A 21,180-nucleotide genomic window follows, 5' to 3' on the forward strand; every position below is an offset into this window, starting at 1 on the left:
TTTGTACTTATAGTAATTTATACAACACGATTGCTTAGTGCTGCTCTGATGTAGAATTCTACTAATCCAATAAGTGTATTCTTGCTGCATTGACTTTTATCAAGACCACAATACTTGATGACTTTTGAAATTATCCATGTTGTTACTATTTACAGATGTAGAAATGAGAGATATCGTCAGTGTTTTGTACAAAACGATGTAATGTTTTCATTTCTTTTTTGTTTTCGCTTTCTAGGACTAGAACTTCCATTTATGATGATGCCTCACCCACTTATACCTGTCAGCCTACCTCCAGCATCTGTTACTATGGCAATGAGCCAGATGAACCACCTCACTACCATTGCAAATATGGCAGCAGCAGCACAAGTACAAAGTCCCCCATCCAGAGTGGAAACATCTGTTATTAAGGTGAAAATTTTGAAAGATACCCATGATCATGTATCTTTTCTATTTTTTTCTTTAAATATGTTAATCCTTATATATTCATTGTTGGCCATACTTTTTAACTAACATTGTTCTTGTTTTAAAAGGAATTTTTTCTAAATTACAGAAATGCCTTTTTATCTCACACTATCATGGTAGACCATCTAGTTTCAATATATATATATTTACTCATTCATTCATTTCATTTTTTTACTCGCTGGAACACCAAAATTGATGTACCCAGCAAGAAAGAAGCACAGTAGATCAGCATCACAATTCATTCAAAAATTCAACTACAAAATAAAACAATATTATAAAACTGCATTCTCTACTAAAAATATAAAACATTAACTAAAAATGGGGTAAATTTTTAAAGGCCCACGCGGGTGTCCATGTGCGCGTGGTTCCTGACGCGCGCACATGGCCACACCAATTTTATAACACGTGCACGTTGCCGCACGCATGTTATTAAATCCAGTACTTGCACGCACATGCATGCGTGCGCGGGGGGGGGGGGATTTTCTAACTCACACTCCATGACATGATCGGGCCTATCCCCCTAACTGACTTTCCTCCCTTTTCCTCTCTCCTTCCTGATCCCTAAACCCACCCTACCTTCCCTAACGTTTTTTGGTTTTCAACTTACCTGCTCCTTTGAGCAGAACTAAGTTGCGCATGCCGGCTGGCTGCTGGCACATGCCTCACCAGGACAACGCAAAATGGCACTGCCCCAGCCAGCCCTCCACCCCACCTATACCGCGCCCCCGTCCCGTCCCTTTACAACAACCTGGCACTTCCGCATGTACCGGGCCGTTTTGAAAATGCGCTCGGCGAGCACTCAACCCGGCCATACACGTATCTCCCGGTTTTTGCACGCGCCAAGCTTTAAAAATTTAACCGAATGTTAATATTCCCTTATACTTCCATAAATTTATTACATAATCATGTCCCTCTACCTGAATCCTATGAAATGCAATTGCTTGGTTGCTAATGCTGCAGAATGCCATGTAAAATCACCTGGTTAATGAATTTAAAACATAACTAATTCAAAAAGCGCAACACTTACAAAAATATCACTGTCTAACTCCAGACAGGTGTCAGCAAGCTGGGAAGCCAGTATAAGACGACCTGAAAGATGGTTGCCCAATCCACTCAATCATTTTCTCCAGAGAGAAAGTAAAAAAGAAAATAAAGCCAGAACATTTTTGTAAATTTTGCATATGCAAATAAAATCTGCTTTTCACAAAATTAACACACTCTATTCACATGGTGTGACCATATGTATTCATTGTAATGTCTCAGAGCAAACAAACCCCATGTACGCTATAATGTTTGTTTGCTCTGAGACATCATAGCGTACATGGGGTTTGTTTGATCTGAGACGAACACGTGGTCATACCATAGAGGACAGTATTGTGAATAGCATGTTTGTGTTAATTTTGCGAAAAGAAGATTTTATTTGCATATCAAAAATTTACAAAAGTTTTCTGGTTTTATTCTCTTTTCACTTTCTCTCCGGGGTGAATGATTGAGTGGACCGGGCAACCACCTTTCAGGTCGTCTTACACTGGCTTGCTGACACCTGACTGGAGATATATAGTGATACTTTTCTAAGTGTTACGCTTTTTAAATTAGTTATGTTGCTGATCCTGATGTTGCTTTAGTCGGGCTTGTAATTCAGGATTTTTGGGATCTTTTTGGTTTCTTGAGTTAGTGAATCAAAAAGCCAGGGTTTTAAGACTTTTCTGAAAAACTAGGTGGTCCTTGCTCTCTCATAAGTCAATTGCTCAGATAGCCTGAAGGTAGACCCCTTAAGGATTTAAAAGTTAGGCAAGCTCTGTCCATTGGCAGCCAATGTAGGTCATTTAAAACAGAGAATATATGATCCCCCAGAGTGGGTCCTAGAAACAAGCACCTGCATTGGCTCCCACAGCTGATCCCTACCCAAGAATAAATTAGGTAGTCTTAACTAACAGATAAATTAAACAAGTTTTACAGGTAGCACAGATATTGAAAATGATAGATAAATTGTTTTCCAATGTAACCCCTAGGCTTTTTGCCTGCAATGTTATAGGAATTTAAACATTATTAGAAATGAGTAAGCATTCTAATTTATTTGGCTCATCCTTCTCTATCCACATAATTTCTGTCTTTCTCAAGGTTAACTGCAGGAAATTGTTAGTAAGCCTGTTTTTCAGTAGAATACAGTTACTTGGTTACTTTCAAGAGCCAGCTTCCAATCCTGGCCTAAAGGCACAAGAAGTTGAATGTCATTAGCATAGAAAAAGTATTTGATATTATATTTACTGATCAACTCACCAAGTTGTGTCATATACAAACTGAAAATAAAAGGCAATAAAATGGAGCCTTGAAGAACTCCTGATGTAAATGAGTACAGTTTTGACTAAGAAATGTTGATAGGCACAAATGTGTTTCTTTTGTAACAGAAACAACACAAACAGTCCAGATTTTTCCCACCCATACCCAGGGTCCTCAGTCTCTCTAAGAGACTGGCATAATCAATTGTGTCAAAAGCTGTTTTAAGATCTAAAATGATTAACAAACTGTTGTTTCATTTATCTCTAATAAGGTATCAGACAGGGCTAAAAATGCACTCAGTAATACATGTTTTCTTTGGTTCTATGATAGACCTGTTTATCTACTACTCATTACTATTAAATGGACAAACAACTCTGCTTCTTGTCTATATAGATGGAAGATGTATAGTGTCTGATGGTGCATTATCATCAGAAAACATATAATGATTGTTGAATATAGTATATATATTACTGGGAATTATTTCATCTCTCCCAGGATCAACATCTTTTTACTTTTCAGTGATGTCATTGGGAAGTTAAGTTTAGTTTTTTTTTGTGGGGATGTTGTTAGAGAGAGAAGAGCTTCCCTTTGCTGAGGATTCCAAAACTTCACATTTTGTGCATTATATTAGTCATGAGCCAAGCTCTTATTGTTAGCGCCAGCATCCAAGATCTGTTTTCTTTTCTCATATTCACAAATCCCACAGTTTGTTTTGTTATCTGTGGACTTACAAACCTTCAAATGTAAGCTCTCTTTCTGGGGATCATTTCACATTCTATTGAGATGAAATAGGAGTAAAACTGGAGATCACAAAGAAACTGTATATGTTCACTATGGTGAAACTCTTTGAAGGTCGGATAAAGACAAGAACATAAGACAAAATAAACTGGTTGAAACAGATCACATAGATTTGGTATCACAGATGGTAAGACTCTTGTATTATATTCCACAAGTGGTGTAATTTTACAGCTAGTTCTACTTTTTGTAGTCAGAGGCTGTTTAAAGCTGCCCTTTCAGAAATGAGATGGACATTAGATGTCCTTTCATAATAGAATGTTTAGATATATGAGTTGGATGAATAAGAGGAGAGTGCAGCAACGAGCTGGGACAGCAAATTGTGACAGCTATGAATCACACGGAATGCGACAGCAATGACCTGGGGATGCTTTAGACATGAGGTAGTTTTCATCACCTGCCCATGACTTCAGAAAGTTCAACTTGTTAGCAATTTCATTAGATCAGTAGGTCATAGATTCTCCTTTCTGATATAGGAAAAAGTGAATTGTGTGGTGAAACATGTACTTACCATTTGTACTAAAAGATATAGTTACAGTATTTTAACATGAATAGGAGGTAAAATCAAAGGCATTGACATTTTATTATTTTAAAACCATATTTCATCTCTCTCCATTGGCTAGCATAGATATTACAATTATTTTAAATTTCACAGCAAGTCAGTGCTTTTGTAAAGTTAATATACTATTGTTGTAGGGGAGATTAAGGATGTAACTTGCACTGCCCAATCTTTATAATGAAAACCCTTACAAGGTTTCATATATTGTTTATGGGCAATCCAGACAATTAATTCATTCTATAATTAACACAAATTTTGTATATAAGAATATTTGCTTTTCTGTATGTTATAATTTTTATATGAATATAAATTATTATATAGCATAGAACTGTTTGTTGATATTATAATGCACTTATGCTTGTATGAGAGTTTGAATCCATTATGGTCAAAGTTAAAAGGATCCAAAAGGTGCTACAACATAGCATCAAAACCTCAATGTCCTGTAATCTAACTAACTAATTGTATCATATAATTCCAGGGAAAATTGTGAAAGCTAAGTATAAAATAGACCTGAAATACAATCATACTTCACAGCATTTCAGTGGACAAAGATTATTCCCACTTTCAAAATAGAAGTGACTCCATGCTCTATATCCCTTATATATATAAAACAAAATACCTCTTCCCCTCCCCTGAAAACCTAGTCTCCCAACAAACAGTTCAGCATCAGACTTCTTAAAAACTGACCAGTCTTTCGCTTTATTTAACCCATGGGGGTACTACAATAGGTCCATTTCTTTTCTCGTCATACCAAAACCCTTTCAAAACCACCACCCCTCCAACTCATAAATGGTTTCGTAAGAACAGTAAAAGTCAAATCTTCAAAATTATCCTGTAATTTAGCACAATCTTTCACAATTGATGCTTCAGCCCTCCCACATCTAGCGCAGCTCTGGTGTTCCCTCATGTGGATATGTAAATTCCACATTGTTTTTACTAAGGTTTATAAAAGAACAGGGATACCAAGGAACATAAACGACCAAGGAAGAGCTACATGATGTAAAAGTCTTTAATTTCTGATGTTGAAAAGGAGGAGACAGCAACACATCACCATCAAATGATTGGGACTATACAGTGCAAACTCTATAAAGAATGTTTTGCCATTCATTGCATTTTGTGACTGAAACAGTTATTGGTTAAGGGTAAGAGCGTGAGGAATTTTGTTTTATACCTATAAAGGATACGGAGCATAGAGTCACTTCCGGTTGAAAGCGTTTGGGAGACATCTTTGTTCACTGAAATGTTGTGAGGTATGATTGTTTTTTGGGGCTACATAGCTTTCACAATTTTCACTGGAATTATATGATACCATTAGTCACGGTCAGTTAGATTATAAGACATTGAGATTTTGATGCTATATTTGTAGCCCCTTTTGGAACCTTACTTCATTTTTTGTGTTATAATATTTTAAAGTCATCTCTGCTTCTTTTTTTTAAGGTTAAAAGGCTTACATACAAATGAGTTGCAAGACTCTATTATCTGTCATTTATTCCTTTTATTCCATCAGCACTATTATGACTTAAAAGTGAAGTAGCAGATAGCTCTGTGTAAAGGGTGCATAGTGATATCTGAGAAGTCTTAGTGATCCTTTGCTAGCTCTGCTCTTCTGTCCTTATTTGCCAATTAAAAATAAATACAAATTCTGAATTACTCCAAAGATTTGAATAAAGCCCTAAGTATTTAACTTAGTCATACATGGGATAATAATGTAATTTACTTATATGTGAAGGAAAGTAATTTACATTCTTTTCTCATTTTATTCAAACACAAACTTTAAAATTTGATTTGTTAAAAATATATATGAGGACAAAATCAAGCATAGGATAAATGTGCATTTCAAGTAGAAAAATTAATTCTGTTTTAGGGGTACATTTACTAAGCCGCATTATGGCTATAACACATGACAAACAATGTTTAATGATGTTCATCATGTGATATCTATTCAGGTAATAATATAAAGTATGTATACCTCTGTTATTAAGTACAACCATACAACCTGTAACAGAGGACTCGGCACAAATGTAATGCCAATAAATATTCAAATAATTTTATTGAAAAAATTTTTTTCTTTTTTAATTAGAACCAACATGTGCTAAAGAACATCACATATTAAAACTATTATTGACGCATCATCATTATGGGCATGGGTGTATGAATGTATGGGATGTATGGTGATAGAATGATGATGCGTCGATAATAGTTTTAATATGTGATGTTCTTTAGCACATGTTGGTTCTAATTAAAAAAGTAAAAATTTTTTTCAATAAAATTATTTGAATATTTATTGGCATTACATTTGTGCCGAGTCCTCTGTTACAGGTTGTATCATCATGTGATATCAGCATATTGTGACTATTTTGTGTGATTTTTTATAAATATTTCCTCCCCCTATAGAAAATAGCTGCTTTCAATGCATTGAAATGCATAAAATCGCTTAATGAAGGCAAAGCAGTTAATGCATACCAAATTTAATCCAAATAAAATAACGCAGTTGGCTTAGAAAAAAATTCAGCCATGTTATTTTATTGCATTTCAGGGAGGTGTAGTCATTTTTTCCTGGAAAAAGTGGGATGCTAACATGCATTCCGATGTCAATTGGGAGGTTTGTTAAAGAGACAGATCATCAAATGACACCACCTCCACAGAATACACAAATGTACTCTGGGAGTCTGGGTAAACCTCTGCTCACCCTGGGGCCACTTGTTGAGGTGGCCCTGCAATAAAAAAGCCTTTTAAAAAAATGTAAAAATTCTGCAATGCCCTGCCCCTACCCAAACTCCTCCCCTTAGCATAACCCCCACCCCAAACAAAGACCCCTTCATTGTAGTATGCCTCTTCGATTCCCCCCAAAACTCCCTCTCTCCTGGACCCCCCTTTTCTAAAAAAAACCAAAAACCTCTCTAGTGGTCTAGGGTAAGCCCCTCTCTTCTTCCCCTCCCTTGCCTCAAAATAATTCTCCAGTGGTCTCAGGCCCTTCAGACCCTCTGCTCTAGTCCCCAGACCCACCAACTTAAAATTAATTATTGGTGGTTCAGTAAGGGCCCAGATTTAGGGGGCATTCTGGGCCCCCACTGCACCACCAGTTATTCTTTTTAAGGTATGAAGGGGGTCTGGGGTGGAAGAATGGGTTTTGAGGGCCCTAGACCAGTGGTCCCCAACCCTGTCCTGGGGGCCCATCAACCAGTCGGGTTTTCAGGATATCCACAATGAATATGCATAAGAGAAAATTTGCATGCACTGCCTCCATAACATGCAAATTTTCTCTCATGCATATTCATTGTGGATATCCTGAAAACCCGACTGGCTGCTGGGCCCCCAGGACAGGGTTGGGTCCACTGCCCTAGACCACCAGAGCATTCTTTTGAGGCAAAAGAGGGAGGGGTCGCCTACTCTAGACCAATGGTTATCAACCTGTTTACCATCATGACACACCTGACAGACCACGCTCACATGTGTGACACACTGCTCATTACAATTCACAGCGGAAATAAAAAATAAACGCCCAATATTATTTTTATTGTTAAGAATGACAGAAAGAATACGTATGCTGTCTGAACAGAAATTGCATAAATGGTAAGCATCCCACACCAAAACAGCACCAATTTCCAGTACTAAAACAGTAAACACCTTACTTAAGAAAAGGCAACACTGAAAATATTATACCAGGCCTTAAGACACCAAAACACTTCCTATTAGGAAAACGGAACAAGCCAGGCTACTATAGAGCCCTACACAGAAACTACACGCCAGCAGAAAACCTCAACTGAATCACATGTGCTGACCCTCACCTAACAAAGAATAAAGAGACCAAAATGCATAACTAGAAGCAAATTCAAATTTCTTTCATTTGTCTTGCCACTTGCATGGCAAATCTGAATACCCAAGCAAAAGCAGATTAATTTTCAGGAACACTAGCTTTTCCATCAATAGTGGTGACAGTCGGGATCGAGGAAGGCTTATGATGTCTCCTGTCATTGAAAACACTCTTTCACTGGGGACACTTGGTGGGTAAGAGAGATAATGCTGTGCCATTCTTGCTAAGTCTGGCCAGACGCTGGACTTATGCTACCACTATGCCAGTACATCTGTGTCCATATCCTTGATGGGCTCTATGAGATAGCATGTCACTGAGATTTGAGCTGGCATCTCCTTTGCTGGTATCGTATGTGTGTTTCTTCCACGTTGTTTTTGCAATCACCAGGGACAGAAGTGAGGATTGTTTCTGTTTTACTGTGGAGGAGGGAGAACTAAGTGGTGATGACAGAGTGCTACTCTGACTTGCACTACTGTCTGACTTGGCAAATGATAGTATTTCCTCCTGTGCTATATCCCTCCTCTGCCTCAACCTCTGGCACTGTATTTGATGGACCTCCTCTGTCAGCATGCTCTTCATGTTATGTGTCAGGTTTTTAATGTTTCCTTGGGCCTCGGCCCGACCCCAGACGAATCCAGGACCGAACTGAGGGTTGGCGGCGTGTCCCAGCATGGTGGAGACATGATCTTACCCTCCTCCAGACCTGCATGCTCCCGAGCCAACCAGATGATGTTGGTAGATGAACAGTCCTCTGACCGTTCCAAGCCCTTTCGGACCTGCCTCTTAGGATCGGCATGGAGCAGCAGGCCGGCCAGAGGATGAGGGCAGATGGAGGCCTTGTGACATGAAGACTTGAGACTATGACTGAGGCGAAGACATCACAAACGAGGGCTGATGCGAAGACATCACAGACGAAGGACTGATGCGACGGCATCACAGACGAGGCGAGGAACTTGGCAGAGTCAAGACAAGACAAGAAGCTGGGGAGGTCAGACATTGGCACAGTCTCTCAGGGCACCCTACACAGCCCACCTTCACGGGCGGACCCAATGGGCTGGTCGTGTACCACCCTGTCCCACTGCGCGCCCTACACAGCCTGAGGAGGCTGGTCACAGACCACGCGGAGAGCGGGACGAGCACAGGAAGGAATCCAGCCGAGGCGGGACCCCAACGACGGAGCCGGTGTCATCCGGAGAACCACAAGGGCTGGCAGGACAGGAAGGCTCAGGAGCGCAGGACACAAGTCCACTGCAGGCAACTCCAAAGACGAAGATGCGTCACCCGGAGAACCAAGGAGCCGGCAGAACAGAAGGCTCAAGAGCACAGGCAACAAAACATCAGGAAGAGTTGGAACATCAGGACGCGGGATATCGGACGACGAAACATCAGGAGACATGGACAAGGACCTCAGGCGATGAAGACATGGCACAAGAAGCAGATGAGACATGGAGCTCCAATGAGGAAACACAAAGGACCTGTCGGAGCGCTGGAAGGCAGGAGCTTCCAGAAGCGAAGTAATTCCGATGCAAGGTGAAGACAGAATGCAGGAGCAGCCCTTTTATAAGGATGATACAGGAAACAGTCCATAGGTGGGGCCCAGGGCATATCTGGCCATGGGCCCTTTAAATCTTGAAGAGAGGCGCAGCCGCGCACCTAAGGATGGAAGCAGGAAGCTGTGCAGGACCGTGGACAGCGGCCGTGCACCGCCGTCAGCGTGGCAAGGCAGGGCTGAGCCGAGGAGCAGGCCCCGACGTCAGCAGCGGCTCCTGCCACTGTAGGAGTATCCAGGGGCAGCTCCGGCCACCAGACAAGCCTGAGGACTGCGGCTCCTGGCCGCGAAGACGGCAAAGAAGTCTGCGGCTCCGGCTGCGGCGAAGCAGGACATGATGGGCGGCCTCCGGGCCGCAAGAGGAAACCAAAGTCCGCGGCTCCGGCTGCACAGAAGGCCCGACGTCGGCGGCGTCTGGCCGCATTGGGAGAGTAACAGCAGCATGGCGGTAAGGAGCCTGCTCGCGGGGGAGCCCGCGGGCAGGATTCATAACACTTCATATGTGTCAAATTGTTGGCCTCCAGTGTGAATCTCCCTTTCACATGTGGTTCATATAATGTAATGAGCATGTGTAGTGTTTCAGGTCAGATATCCTAGTCTCTCTGTCACCTGCTTTTCCAAAGTTGCCAGACAGTGCAGCACCTCAGCTCTCAATCCTCCTCCTGTTGAAAGCCGTCCAACTTTCCTAACAAGATGTTTACTATGAGGATTACGTCTCCCAATGTGGCGCTTGTAGCACTCAGCTACTCTGTCGCATACTTAAAGGACTGCAGGATTGTCATAAGCTGTCTCATGACTGACCAATCATGATGCCCTAGGGGAGCATGCATACCAATTTCCATTTCCATATACAGATCAAGTAGGTGTTTCTGCTGCTCTACTGGTCTTTGCAGCATCATGTAGGTAGAATTCCAGTGAATGCCCACATCTTGAATGAGATGCTTGTTAGGCATCTCTAATTTGTCCTGCTTTTCATGAAGTCCCCTGCCTTCACACTTTGGTGAAAATATCCAGCTATTTTCCTACACTTCTCTATTAAACCATGCAGGTAGACATTGTATGGTTCCCTGGACCCCTGCCCCAGGGCCTCCTTCACTGCTAAGCGCAGGGTGTGAGCAAAGCAACTTACTGTCTGATATCCCCCCATCAAATACTGCCTTTACCACGTTGAAACCATTGTCACTTCTGGCTCTCTGATCTAGTTGCCAGCCTTCCACATTCCTTTAATGTCTCCTAAAATATTGGTCACTGTATGGGCCCCATCCACCAGGTGAATATGCTGCAAAGCCTTTCTGCACCCTCTTGCTGCTCCCCTACATCAGCCAGGTCCCACCAGTGTGCTCTCAGGGAGAGGAAGGAGTGTGAGGTGTTTGTGGATGTCCAGATATCGCTAGTGAAATGCATGCTGCTCTCTTGTGACTTCGCCAGCAGTGATTGGATACGATTACAGCAATGATTGAACAAACTAAAGATGACCTTTCTGCTGAAAGTGGTCCTGGAGGGCACTTGCACTAATAGGTGCAGCATCCACCTGAGACCCACATTTTCCACTACCTGCAGGGGCTCGTCATCTATAGCGATCATCTCGCCAGTAGTCGTAGTCACGACTTTGGATGTTTCCTGTCTCTTTTCTCATTACAGTGCCACCAAACACCACTCCATTTCCTCCTTTGTGCGATGTCGCTACCTAGGTATAGTTGGGATCTGCTGCTGTTGGCCTGCCACTTGACTGATAGAAGGATCTGAAGGCTTGGAAGCAGCTTGCGCCTTTTCAAATAGTGTCCTCTGCCTTGCAGAAGGGGTCTCCTGAATATTGCTTCTGCCATCATCCCCAGGTGCAAATAGAAGGGAATTCTGCTTCTTCAGGTGATGCTCCATCCCAGAATTATTAAATGGCCCACTTGCCTCCCTCAGCTGAATTTCCTTTGCTCAATAGTTACAATATGCAAAGCGTAGGTCCTCCCTGATTTGAAAATGGCTTCATATCACAAATTTCTTTTGTGATCCCTTGCCTCTGTCTGCATCTTTGGGAGTGGATGATGGTGGTACTGCAGTGGTAGTGGAGACATATGGAATGTGAGAAACTGGGTTAGAGGATTCACTCATCCTCTGTTCCTGCACAATCAGTGTGGCTTGCTCTGCCTCATCAGCATCAGCCCCTGTCTCTCTCTCCTCCATCACTAAAGTGATGTTGGGAATGTGGACCCTTGAGCCGAGACAAGCTTGGCATTACCACCAGGAGAGAGCCCCTGTTGGTCCTCGTCATCAGGAGGCGGTGCAGGCTGAGAAGACCCAACTGGAGCTTCACCATTACCAGCCCTCGTTCCCCACAGGTTGAGCCCTTGGGTATCGGGGCCGGCAGGACTTAGGTGCGGGTCTCTCATGGCGTGAAACCAGAGGAGGAGGCTGAAGCGGCATCGGGCAGGCAGACAGACGTCGAGGCAGGCGGCAGACAGACTGAACCAGAAGTAGGCCAAAGATCAGGACGGGCAGTGAACAGGCAAATACGGTGAAACAGACTGGAGGTCGGGGCAGGCAGAGGTCAAGCAGAGTTGGATTACCAGGCAGAGGTCAGGCAGAGTCGGCGTTCCAGGAAGGTCCAAAACCAGGAAAGTCCAAAAGGTTAGGAGCAGGACGCAGGGTGCAAGGCAGGTATGCAGGATCAGGAATTAGGACCAGAATGCAGGATCAGGAGTCAGGACTGGAACACAGGATCAGTAGGCAAGGCTGGAACACAGGATCTGGAGCAAAGCAGACTTCGCACTCTGAAGCAGAGCAGGACCCGTTGCTGAGGCAAAGTGCTGGAATCAGGGCTGGGTATATATATACCCACCCTGACTGATGTCATCTTCCTGGGCCGGGGGAACTTTCCCGCCGTGGACCCTTTAAATTGAAGGCGATGGCGCACATGCCTAGAAAGGCAGGTGCAGAGGCCGAGCCGGCAGCGTGTTGCGCCTCGAGGGCAGGCCGCATCGGCAGAGGTCGGCGCCGGCCACGGCGAGCAGCAAGGAGGGAGAGCCGGGGCTGCCAGATCCTGGCATAAGTAAGGGGACCTGGCCGTGGGCGGCTGTGGCCAAGGATCCTAACAAGTGGAGGCTAAAGCATAAGAACATAAGAACATGCCATACTGGGTCAGACCAAGGGTCCATCAAGCCCAGCATCCTGTTTCCAACAGTGGCCAATCCAGGCTATAAGAACCTGGCAAGTACCCAAAAACTAAGTCTATTCCATGTTGCTATTGCTAATGGCAGTGGCTATTCTCTAAGGGGCGGATTTTAAGAGCCCTGCTCGCCTAAATCCGCCCAAAACCGGGCGGATTTAGGCGAGCAGGGCCCTGCGCGCCGGGAAGCCTATTTTACATAGGCCTACCGGCGCGCGCAGAGCCCCGGGACTCGCGTAAGTCCCGGGGTTCTCCGAGGGGGGCGTGTCGGGGGCGTGTCGGGGGCGGGCCCGAACCACGTGGCGTTTTCGGGGCGTGTCGGGAGCGTTCCGGGGGCGGGCCCAGGGGCGTGGCTACGGCCCGGGGCGGCCCGGGGGCGAGGCCGCGCCCTCCGGACCCGCCCCCAGGTCGCGTCCCGGCGCGCAGGAGGCCCGCTGACGCGCGGGGATTTACGCCTCCCTCCGGGAGGCGTAAATCCCCCAACAAAGGTAAGGGGGGGTTTAGACAGGGCCGGGCGGGTGGGTTAGGTAGGGGAAGGGAGGGGAAGGTGAGGGGAGGGCAAAGGAAAGTTCCCTCCAAGGCCGCTCCGATTTCGGATCGGCCTTGGAGGGAACGGGGGTAGGCTGCGCGGCTCGGCGCGCGCCGGCTATACAAAATCGATAGCCTTGCGCGCGCCGATCCAGGTTTTTAGCAGATATGCGCGGCTCCGCGCGTATCTACTAAAATCCAGCGTACTTTTGTTTGCGCCTGGAGCGCAAACAAAAGTAGGCTAATCGCGCTCCTTTTAAAATCCGCCCCTAAGTGAACTTAATAGCAGGTAATGGACTTCTCCTCCAAGAACTTATCCAAACCTTTTTTTTAAAACCAGCTACACTAACTGCACTAACCACATCTCCCTAATTCAGGGTCTGTACCTACCAACTCTCCAATCTCTGGGTCCATCAAGCCCAGTATCCTGTTTCCAACAGTGGACAATACAAGTCTCAAGTACCTGGCAAGTACCCAAACATTAAATAAATCTCAAGCTACTATTGCTTATTAATTAATAGCAGCTTATGGATTTTTCCTCTAGGAACATATCCAAACCTTGTTTTAAACCTAGCTACACTAACTGCTGTAACCACATTCTCTAGCAATGAATTCCAAAGCTTAACTATGTGCTGAGTGAAAAAGTATTTTATTTGATTTGTAATAAATGAGCTACTTGCTAACTTCATGGAGTGCACCCTAGTGCTTCTATTATCTGGGAGATTAAATAACTGATTTACATTAATTTGCTCAAGTCCTTTCATGATTTTGTAGACCTCTATCATATCCCCCCTCAGTTGCTCTTCTCCAAACTGAACAGCCCTAACTTGCTTAGCCTTACCTCATAGGGATGCTGTTCTATGCAATTTACCATTTTGGTCGCCCTTCTCTGCACTTTTTCCAGAGCAACTATAATTGTTTTGTGATGCGGCGATCAGAATTGCACACAGTATTCAAGACTAGGGGTGTGCATTCGTTTTCGCCGTATTGGCGATCCGCAACGTATACTGCACTATTCGTAGTATTCATGGGGAAGCGAAACGTATCGTGATTCCCCACGAATACACGAATCTTCCCCGAATTATACGGCCATCTAAATAAAAATTTAAACAAACCCCGCACCCTCCTGAACCCCCCCAAGACTTACCAAATCTCCCTGGTGGTCCAGCAGGGGGGGGGGGGGTCCGGGAACCATCCCCTACACTCACACCCTTGGTGCCGGTTTCATCATGGCGCCGATAGCCTTTGTCACAGGGGCTACCGGTGCCATTGGTCAGCCCCTGTCACATGGTCATCGGCGCCATCTTGTGCTCCTACCATGTGACGGCGTGCAGGAGGTCGTTCCAGGACCCCCTTTGGACCCCCAGGAACTTTTGGTCAGCTTGGGGGTCGGCCCCTGTGACTTAGGGCAAAGGAGATCGGTGCCATTTTGAATACTGGCAAGCAGTTGGGCCGACCGTCGGTACCTGTGACATAGAGAAGGCAAAGTCGATCGGCGCCATTTTGAGTATTGGCATCGGACGGCCGACATGCTGGAGGCCGCTCCCAGACCCCCACTGGACTTTTGGCAAGTCTTGTGGGGGTCAGGAGGCCCCCCCAAGCTGGCCAAAAGTCCCTGGGGGTCCAACAGGGGTCCTGGAGCGACCTCCTGCACGCCGGCCGTTCGATGCCAGTACTCAAAATGGCGCCGATAGCCTTTGCCCATACTATGTCACAGGGGCTACCGGTGCCATTGGTCAGCCCCTGTCACATGGTAGGAGCACAAGATGGCGCCGATGACCATGTGACAGGGGCTGACCAATGGCACCGGTAGCCCCTGTGACAAAGGCTATCGGTGCCATGATGAAACCGGCACCGAGGGTGTGAGAGTGCAGGGGATGGGTCCCAGACCCCCCGCTGGACCACCAGGGAGTTTTGGTAAGTCTTGGGGGGGGTCAGGAGGGCGGGGGGTTGTAGTTAATTTTAATTTTAGCTGGGACACGAATAGAAATCGCCGTATTAACGCATCGGGGCGCCATACGGCCGAATGCAACGTATCTGCTACCCGACGAATCCGAATCACGAATGCAATGTATGGTGTCCCTCTGCACATCCCTATTCAAGACACAGTCTCACCATGGAGTGATAGAGAGGCATTATGACATCCTTCATTTTATTTGCCATTCCCTTCTTAATAATTCCTAACATTCTGTTTTCTTTTTTGATCGCCCCAGCACACTGAGCCAAGAATTTCAATGTATTATCCACTATGATGCCTAGATCTCTTTCCTGGGTAGTAACTCCTAAGATAGAACCTAACATTGTGGAACTTCAGAAAAGGTTATTTTTCCCTATATGCATCACTTTGCACTTCTCCACGTTAAATTCCATCTGCCATTTGGAAGCCCAGGCTTCCAGTCTTGCAAGGTCTTTCTACAATTTATTACAATCCACTTGAGATTCAACTACTCTGCACTCGTCGTACCCCTTTCCAGATCATTTATAAATATATTGAAATGCACTGGTCCAAGCACAGATCCCTGAGGCACCCCACCTTTTCCACTGTGAAAACAGACCATTTAATCCTACTCTCTGTTTCCTGTCTTTTATCCAGTTTGCAATCCACAAAAGGACAATGGCTCCTATCCCATGACTTTTTAGTTTTCTTAGAAGCCTATTAAGCGGGACTTTGTCGAACGCCTTCTGAAAATCCAAATGCACCACATCTACTGATTCAACTTTATCCACATATTTATTCTCCCCTTGAAAAAAATGTAGGTGATTTGTGAGGAACGATTTCCCTTGGGTAAATCCATGCTGGCTGTGTCCTATTAAGTTACCATGTCTATCTAAATATTTTGAGATTTTATTCTTTATAACAGATTCCATGGTTTTTCCCGGCACTGAAGTCAGGCTCACTGGCCTATAGTTTCTGGATCAGCCCTGGAGCCCTTTTTAGATATCGGGGTTACATTGGCCATCGTCCAATCTTCAGGTACATCGATGATTTTAATGATAGGTTACAAATTCACTGAAATAGGTCTGAAATTTCATGTTTTACTTCTGTCAGAGCCCTGGGGTGTATGGCATCTGGTCCAAGTGATTTACTACTCTTCAGCTTGTCAATCTGGCCTACCAAATCTTCCATGTTCACCGTGATTTGGTTCAGTTCATCTGAATCATCACCCTTGAAAATCATCTCTGGAACAGGTATCTCCCCAACATTCTCTTCAGTAAACACTGAAGCAAAGAAATCATTTAATCTTTCCATGATGGCCATATCTTCCCTAAGTGCCCCTTTATCCCCTCAATCATCTAACGGTCCAACCAACTTTCTTGTAGACTTTTTGCTTCGGATATGTTTTAAAAAGATTTTATTGCTAGTTTTTACCTCTTCGGCCAACTTCTTTTCCAATTCTCTCTTAGTTTCTTTATCAATGTCTTACATTTAATTTGCCAGTGTTTATGGTTAATCCTATTTTCTTCTGATGGATCCTTCTTCCAATTTTTGAATGAAGATCTTTTGGCTAAAATAGCCTCTTACACCTCACTTTTTAGCCATGCTGTCAATCTTTTCACCTTCCTTTCTCCTTTCTTAATGCGAGGAATAGATATGCACTGTGCTTCTAGGATGGTACTTTTTAATAAAGTCTATGCCTGTTGCACAATTCTTACCTTTGTAGCTGCACCTTTCAATTTTTTTATTATTATTTTTCTCATTTTATTAAAGTTTCCCTTTTGAAAGTTCAGTGCTACAGTTGTGGATTTACTTACTGTCCCCCTTCTAGTCATTAATTCAAATTTGATCATATTATAATAACTATTGCCAAGCGACCCCACCACCATTACCTCTCTCACCAAATCCTGCACTCCACTGAGAATTAGATCTAAAATTGCTCCCTCTCTCATCGGTTCCTGAACCAATTGCTCCATGAAGCAGTCATTTATTCCATTCAGGAACTTTGTCTCTCTAGCATGTCCTGATGTTTCACTTACCCAGTCAATATCGGGTAATTAAAATCTCCCATTATTAGTTTTATTACTGCACTTCCAGTTTGGTTAGCTTCCATAATTTCTCTTAGCATTTCACTGTCCATCTCGAAATCTTTGCTAGGTGGCTGGTAGTATACTCCTATCACTATTCTCTTCTCCCAGCTCACAAGGGATTTCTACTAGGGATGTGCATTCGTTTTCAATGAATGTGCAATCCGCAACGCATAAGTCCCTGTTCATTTGATTCATGGGTTCGAGAAATGCATGGTGATCCCCCAAGAATGAAACATATCATATTAGTTTCGTTCTTTTGGTTCGCAGTGATTTCTTAGCGGCGGTTTGAAATAGGAGAAGGCCATGTGGGAGTATCCATAGCAAAAACCAGCCCTTTCCTGTGAGTCATAAGTGACCTCACAGCCCTGTCATAGAGTGGGTCAGACAGGTTGGCAAGGAGACCAGAATGGCAACGTATCAGAGCTAAGCATTTTTCTAATGCAGCCAATTGCCGCTCTCAGTGCTCTGTGATGCTGTTCCTGCTGTACTACTTATACCTTAAGCATGCGGCACGCCATGCACTTTCTTCTTGGTGTTTCACTGAGAAGCTCGTTTCTTTTGAGCTCTCTCCGAGTGTCTCAAATCTGTATTCAATTGCTATTGCTGCTTGCTACTTTGATAGAATTTTTCATTGAAAAAGATATTTGTTCATTTTTGCTGCTGTGCCAGCTAAACTTTTTTTTACTGCACTTTTTTTTATTGAAATCAGACGGTCTCTCTGTCTCTCCACTGAGACAAGCTTCCAGCAGTGGAATTTTGCTGCTAATCTTACCCCCCCTGGGGTAGGTTGCAGGCAGGGTATGGGTAGTATGGGTGGGAGATAGTGTGAGAGTTGCAGTGGCTGTCTGGGAGTTGGTATTTTCAAACAAGAAGCAGCATCACTAGGAATTGTGCTTGCTCAGACTTCCAGTCGTTTCTCTGCAGTTTCATTTTTTTGTGCACACAGAGCAGTCTCAGTTGTAGTGTACATCAAGGCACTGTGTCTGTGTGTAGTTTCCAGATTCACATATATTGGTACAGCAGTGTTCTTTTAATCCAAATTCCCAGTAGGCATCTTCTGGAATTAAAATTTTGTTGTGTGCACATACAGCAGTCTCAGTTGTAGTATATATCAAGGCACTGCACTGTGCATCTGTGGGTGTGTGTGTAGTTTTCCAGACTCACATATATTGGTACAGAGGTGTTCATTCACCAATAAAAAAATAATTCTTTTAATTGAAATCCCTAGTAGGCAGTGACATTAAATCCATGATGCCAGGGAAAGGTAGACGAGTGATTGGGACTGGCAGAGGAGGCACTTCAAAAGGCAGTGCCAGTCCCCCATTAAAGTTAAAAAGGGAGCTGTTCCAATCTAAAATCTCTGGAGGGGCAGGCAGTTCATTCTGGAAAAAAAATGAAATTTAAAGATGATGCACCGCCACCATCTGTTTCTGACCCTGTTGTTTTGGAGGTGAGGGAAGGGGAGGCTGAGTCATGCAAGACAAAAGGGTGAAAGCCCAAAAGCAGCAGTGCGACAGCAGACTCCAGTTAGCATTGAAAATGTAGTAAGACACTGTTTGCTTCTGATTCTGAAGAAGAATCATCTTATGTAGGATTCTCATAATCAGAAATGGATGAAGTAATAGCTGAAGAAGGTTTAGGAGGATTAGTTAGTTCTGTCTTAGCCTCCACTTCAGTGCTGCAGGGGAGAGATGAAACTGATGATGATGAGGAGGAAGAGCGAGATATACACCAGAATGTAACCAGAGCAATAATGTATTGGTGATTTACGTTGTTTTATGAAACTACTTCTGGCTCATGAGAACCTCCTAAAGAGGTAACAGTTACCAGCATATCAAGGCAGGGAGCTTCCATCCTCCACCCAATTCAGTCAGGATAGACTCAGGTTACCTTCTCCTAAAAAGCCTCACCACCAGCATATTTGGCACAAGGATCTTCAGCAATGAAGAAGCATGAATCAGTGCTATAAGATTTAGTCCAGTCTATGGTGTCAACTATTTTGACACCAACAAGTCCTGTGCCAACCACATTGACACCATATGAATTGTAACTAACCATCTCGATGCCATCTGTTTTGACGCTGAAATCAACAACACCATATGGTTCGATGCTGAAAAAGATTACATAGGCAGTATCCACACCAACATGTAAAATAATAGATATGTTGTCAGTTTTGATACCGGAGTCAGACACCACCTCACTAAGGTTTCCACTGACCCACACCTTTGTTCAGAAAATGTGAAAGAATTGTGTCCACTATTACATGAATGATATACATATTACAGATAAATGTTGCATCCGTTGGTCCTCGTCGGCTTCGCCCCGTTTGCCTCACCTTATTCACGGCTCTCCCGCTTACCTGGGAAAGATGGCTACCACAGCGTCGTCAAGCCAGCCTCTCTGGCGTCCCCAGAATGGCTATGGTTCAGCCTCCCGCCATTGCTCCTCCCAGGTACCTATTAGGGTGCGCGCGCGCACGCCACCCATGTCTTTGTACCACCCTTGGCGTGAACCTCGAGGGCGTTCCCTCATGCTGACATCACGCCATCTGGGTATATTACCTCCACTGATTTGCTAGCTCGTTGAGTTAGCAAGGACTCAAATCCATTCCTGTCTATGCTACTCTGCCACTTCCATGCTGCCGCAGGAAGCTCTCTCTCTATCCTTCGGGGTAATCACTAACCTGGGTACCCGCTCTTCGGGGGCCCTCTGCTTTATTTCAGGTGCCTTACAGGTAACAGGTACTCGCTCCTTGAGGGCCTGCTCTCCCTGCCTCGGTGCCTGTACATTCTACAACATACCTGGTGGATTCGCATACCAACAACTACATCTAGTGAGTTCTCTAACTCTTAGTCTATCTCATCCACAGTATCTCCTCGCTGGGAGACCTGCTGCGGAACCTCATGACATCATCAAGGAGAGAAGGGCTCCCTCTGCCGAGGTCCCTGAGATTACAACCACAGACTGCCTCACTACTGCCACCTCTGGTGGAGATCTTCAAGCTGTACAATAAAGAACTATCCTGTGTTTTGTGTGTAAGAGTCTAGCCCAATGCTGTGGCTCCTCACAGCGCTCCTCCCAGTGGGCGTGGTCATCTCCACAGCACCCAAGGATCCAAAAAACACATGTTATCATAACAGATTGCTAACTCCATGGATCCGGCTCAGCTCACTGCGTTGCAGGCCATTCCAGGCCTGGCTCAACAGATCTCTGAACAGCAGTCTGCGCTGGAAGGACTGACTTCTGCATTTAATCTACTGCACACACACAGACGAACGCGCCTTCCACCTCAGGTAAAGAAGCTAAACCGTCTGAGGTGACGGTCAAGACTACCGTGCCTCTAGCAGCTCCCATCCTCTTCTCGGGAGAAGTATGGAGATGCAGAGACTTCATTAACCAGTACTGCATGCACTTTGTATTACAACCTGGACACTTTCCCACAGCCTATGACAGGACTACATACATTCTGTCATATCTAGACAGACAAGCATTGTCTTGGGTCTCTTCGCTGTGGGATCCAATCCTTCATGACCTTGAAGGATTTCTCGAACTGTTTAAGTCAGTTTTCGATGATCCTGCCCGGTATACCACTGCAGGATCTTCTTTGGTTCACCTGAAGCAAGGGAACAAACCACTTGCTGACTTCGCTATCGAATTCAAGACACTGGCATCTGAATTATCCTGGGACCCGAGATGCCTGAAGACCCTCTTCTTTGAAGGACTGAACCCTTGTCTGAAATACAAACTCCTGAGCCGTGGCTGAACTAGTGAAATTGGCAACACGGATCGATCGCCGACTTCACGTTAAGGTTCAAGATACCAAGGCTCCCAGAAGACCCTTCCTGAGCGAAGCTCGAGCTAAGACCACACCTAGGCCTGCTCCTCTGGTCCCAGCAACCAGCGAAGAAGAACCTATGCAGTTAGGCCGCAGCCATCTGACTTCAAAAGAGAGAAGAACGCGGAAGAAATTGGGGCTGTGTATGTACTGTGGACAAGCCGGTCATGCT

General features: G+C 44.6%; 1 protein-coding gene across 7 annotated transcripts in view; it reads left to right on the forward strand.

Moving 5' to 3' along the window:
- The window catches only part of DACH1 (dachshund family transcription factor 1), a 1,193,143-nt gene that overhangs the window by 732,108 nt on the left and 439,855 nt on the right, over positions 1–21,180 (forward strand). For all 7 annotated transcript variants that reach the window (XM_029603010.1, XM_029603012.1, XM_029603015.1 and 4 more), the window contains one exon: positions 236–408. In XM_029603010.1, the coding sequence (XP_029458870.1) occupies positions 236–408 (173 nt within the window). The remainder of the gene's footprint in view (positions 1–235; positions 409–21,180) is intronic.

Source organism: Rhinatrema bivittatum, chromosome 5, assembly GCF_901001135.1.
Source record: "Rhinatrema bivittatum chromosome 5, aRhiBiv1.1, whole genome shotgun sequence".
In the NCBI taxonomy this organism is placed as follows: domain Eukaryota; kingdom Metazoa; phylum Chordata; class Amphibia; order Gymnophiona; family Rhinatrematidae; genus Rhinatrema; species Rhinatrema bivittatum.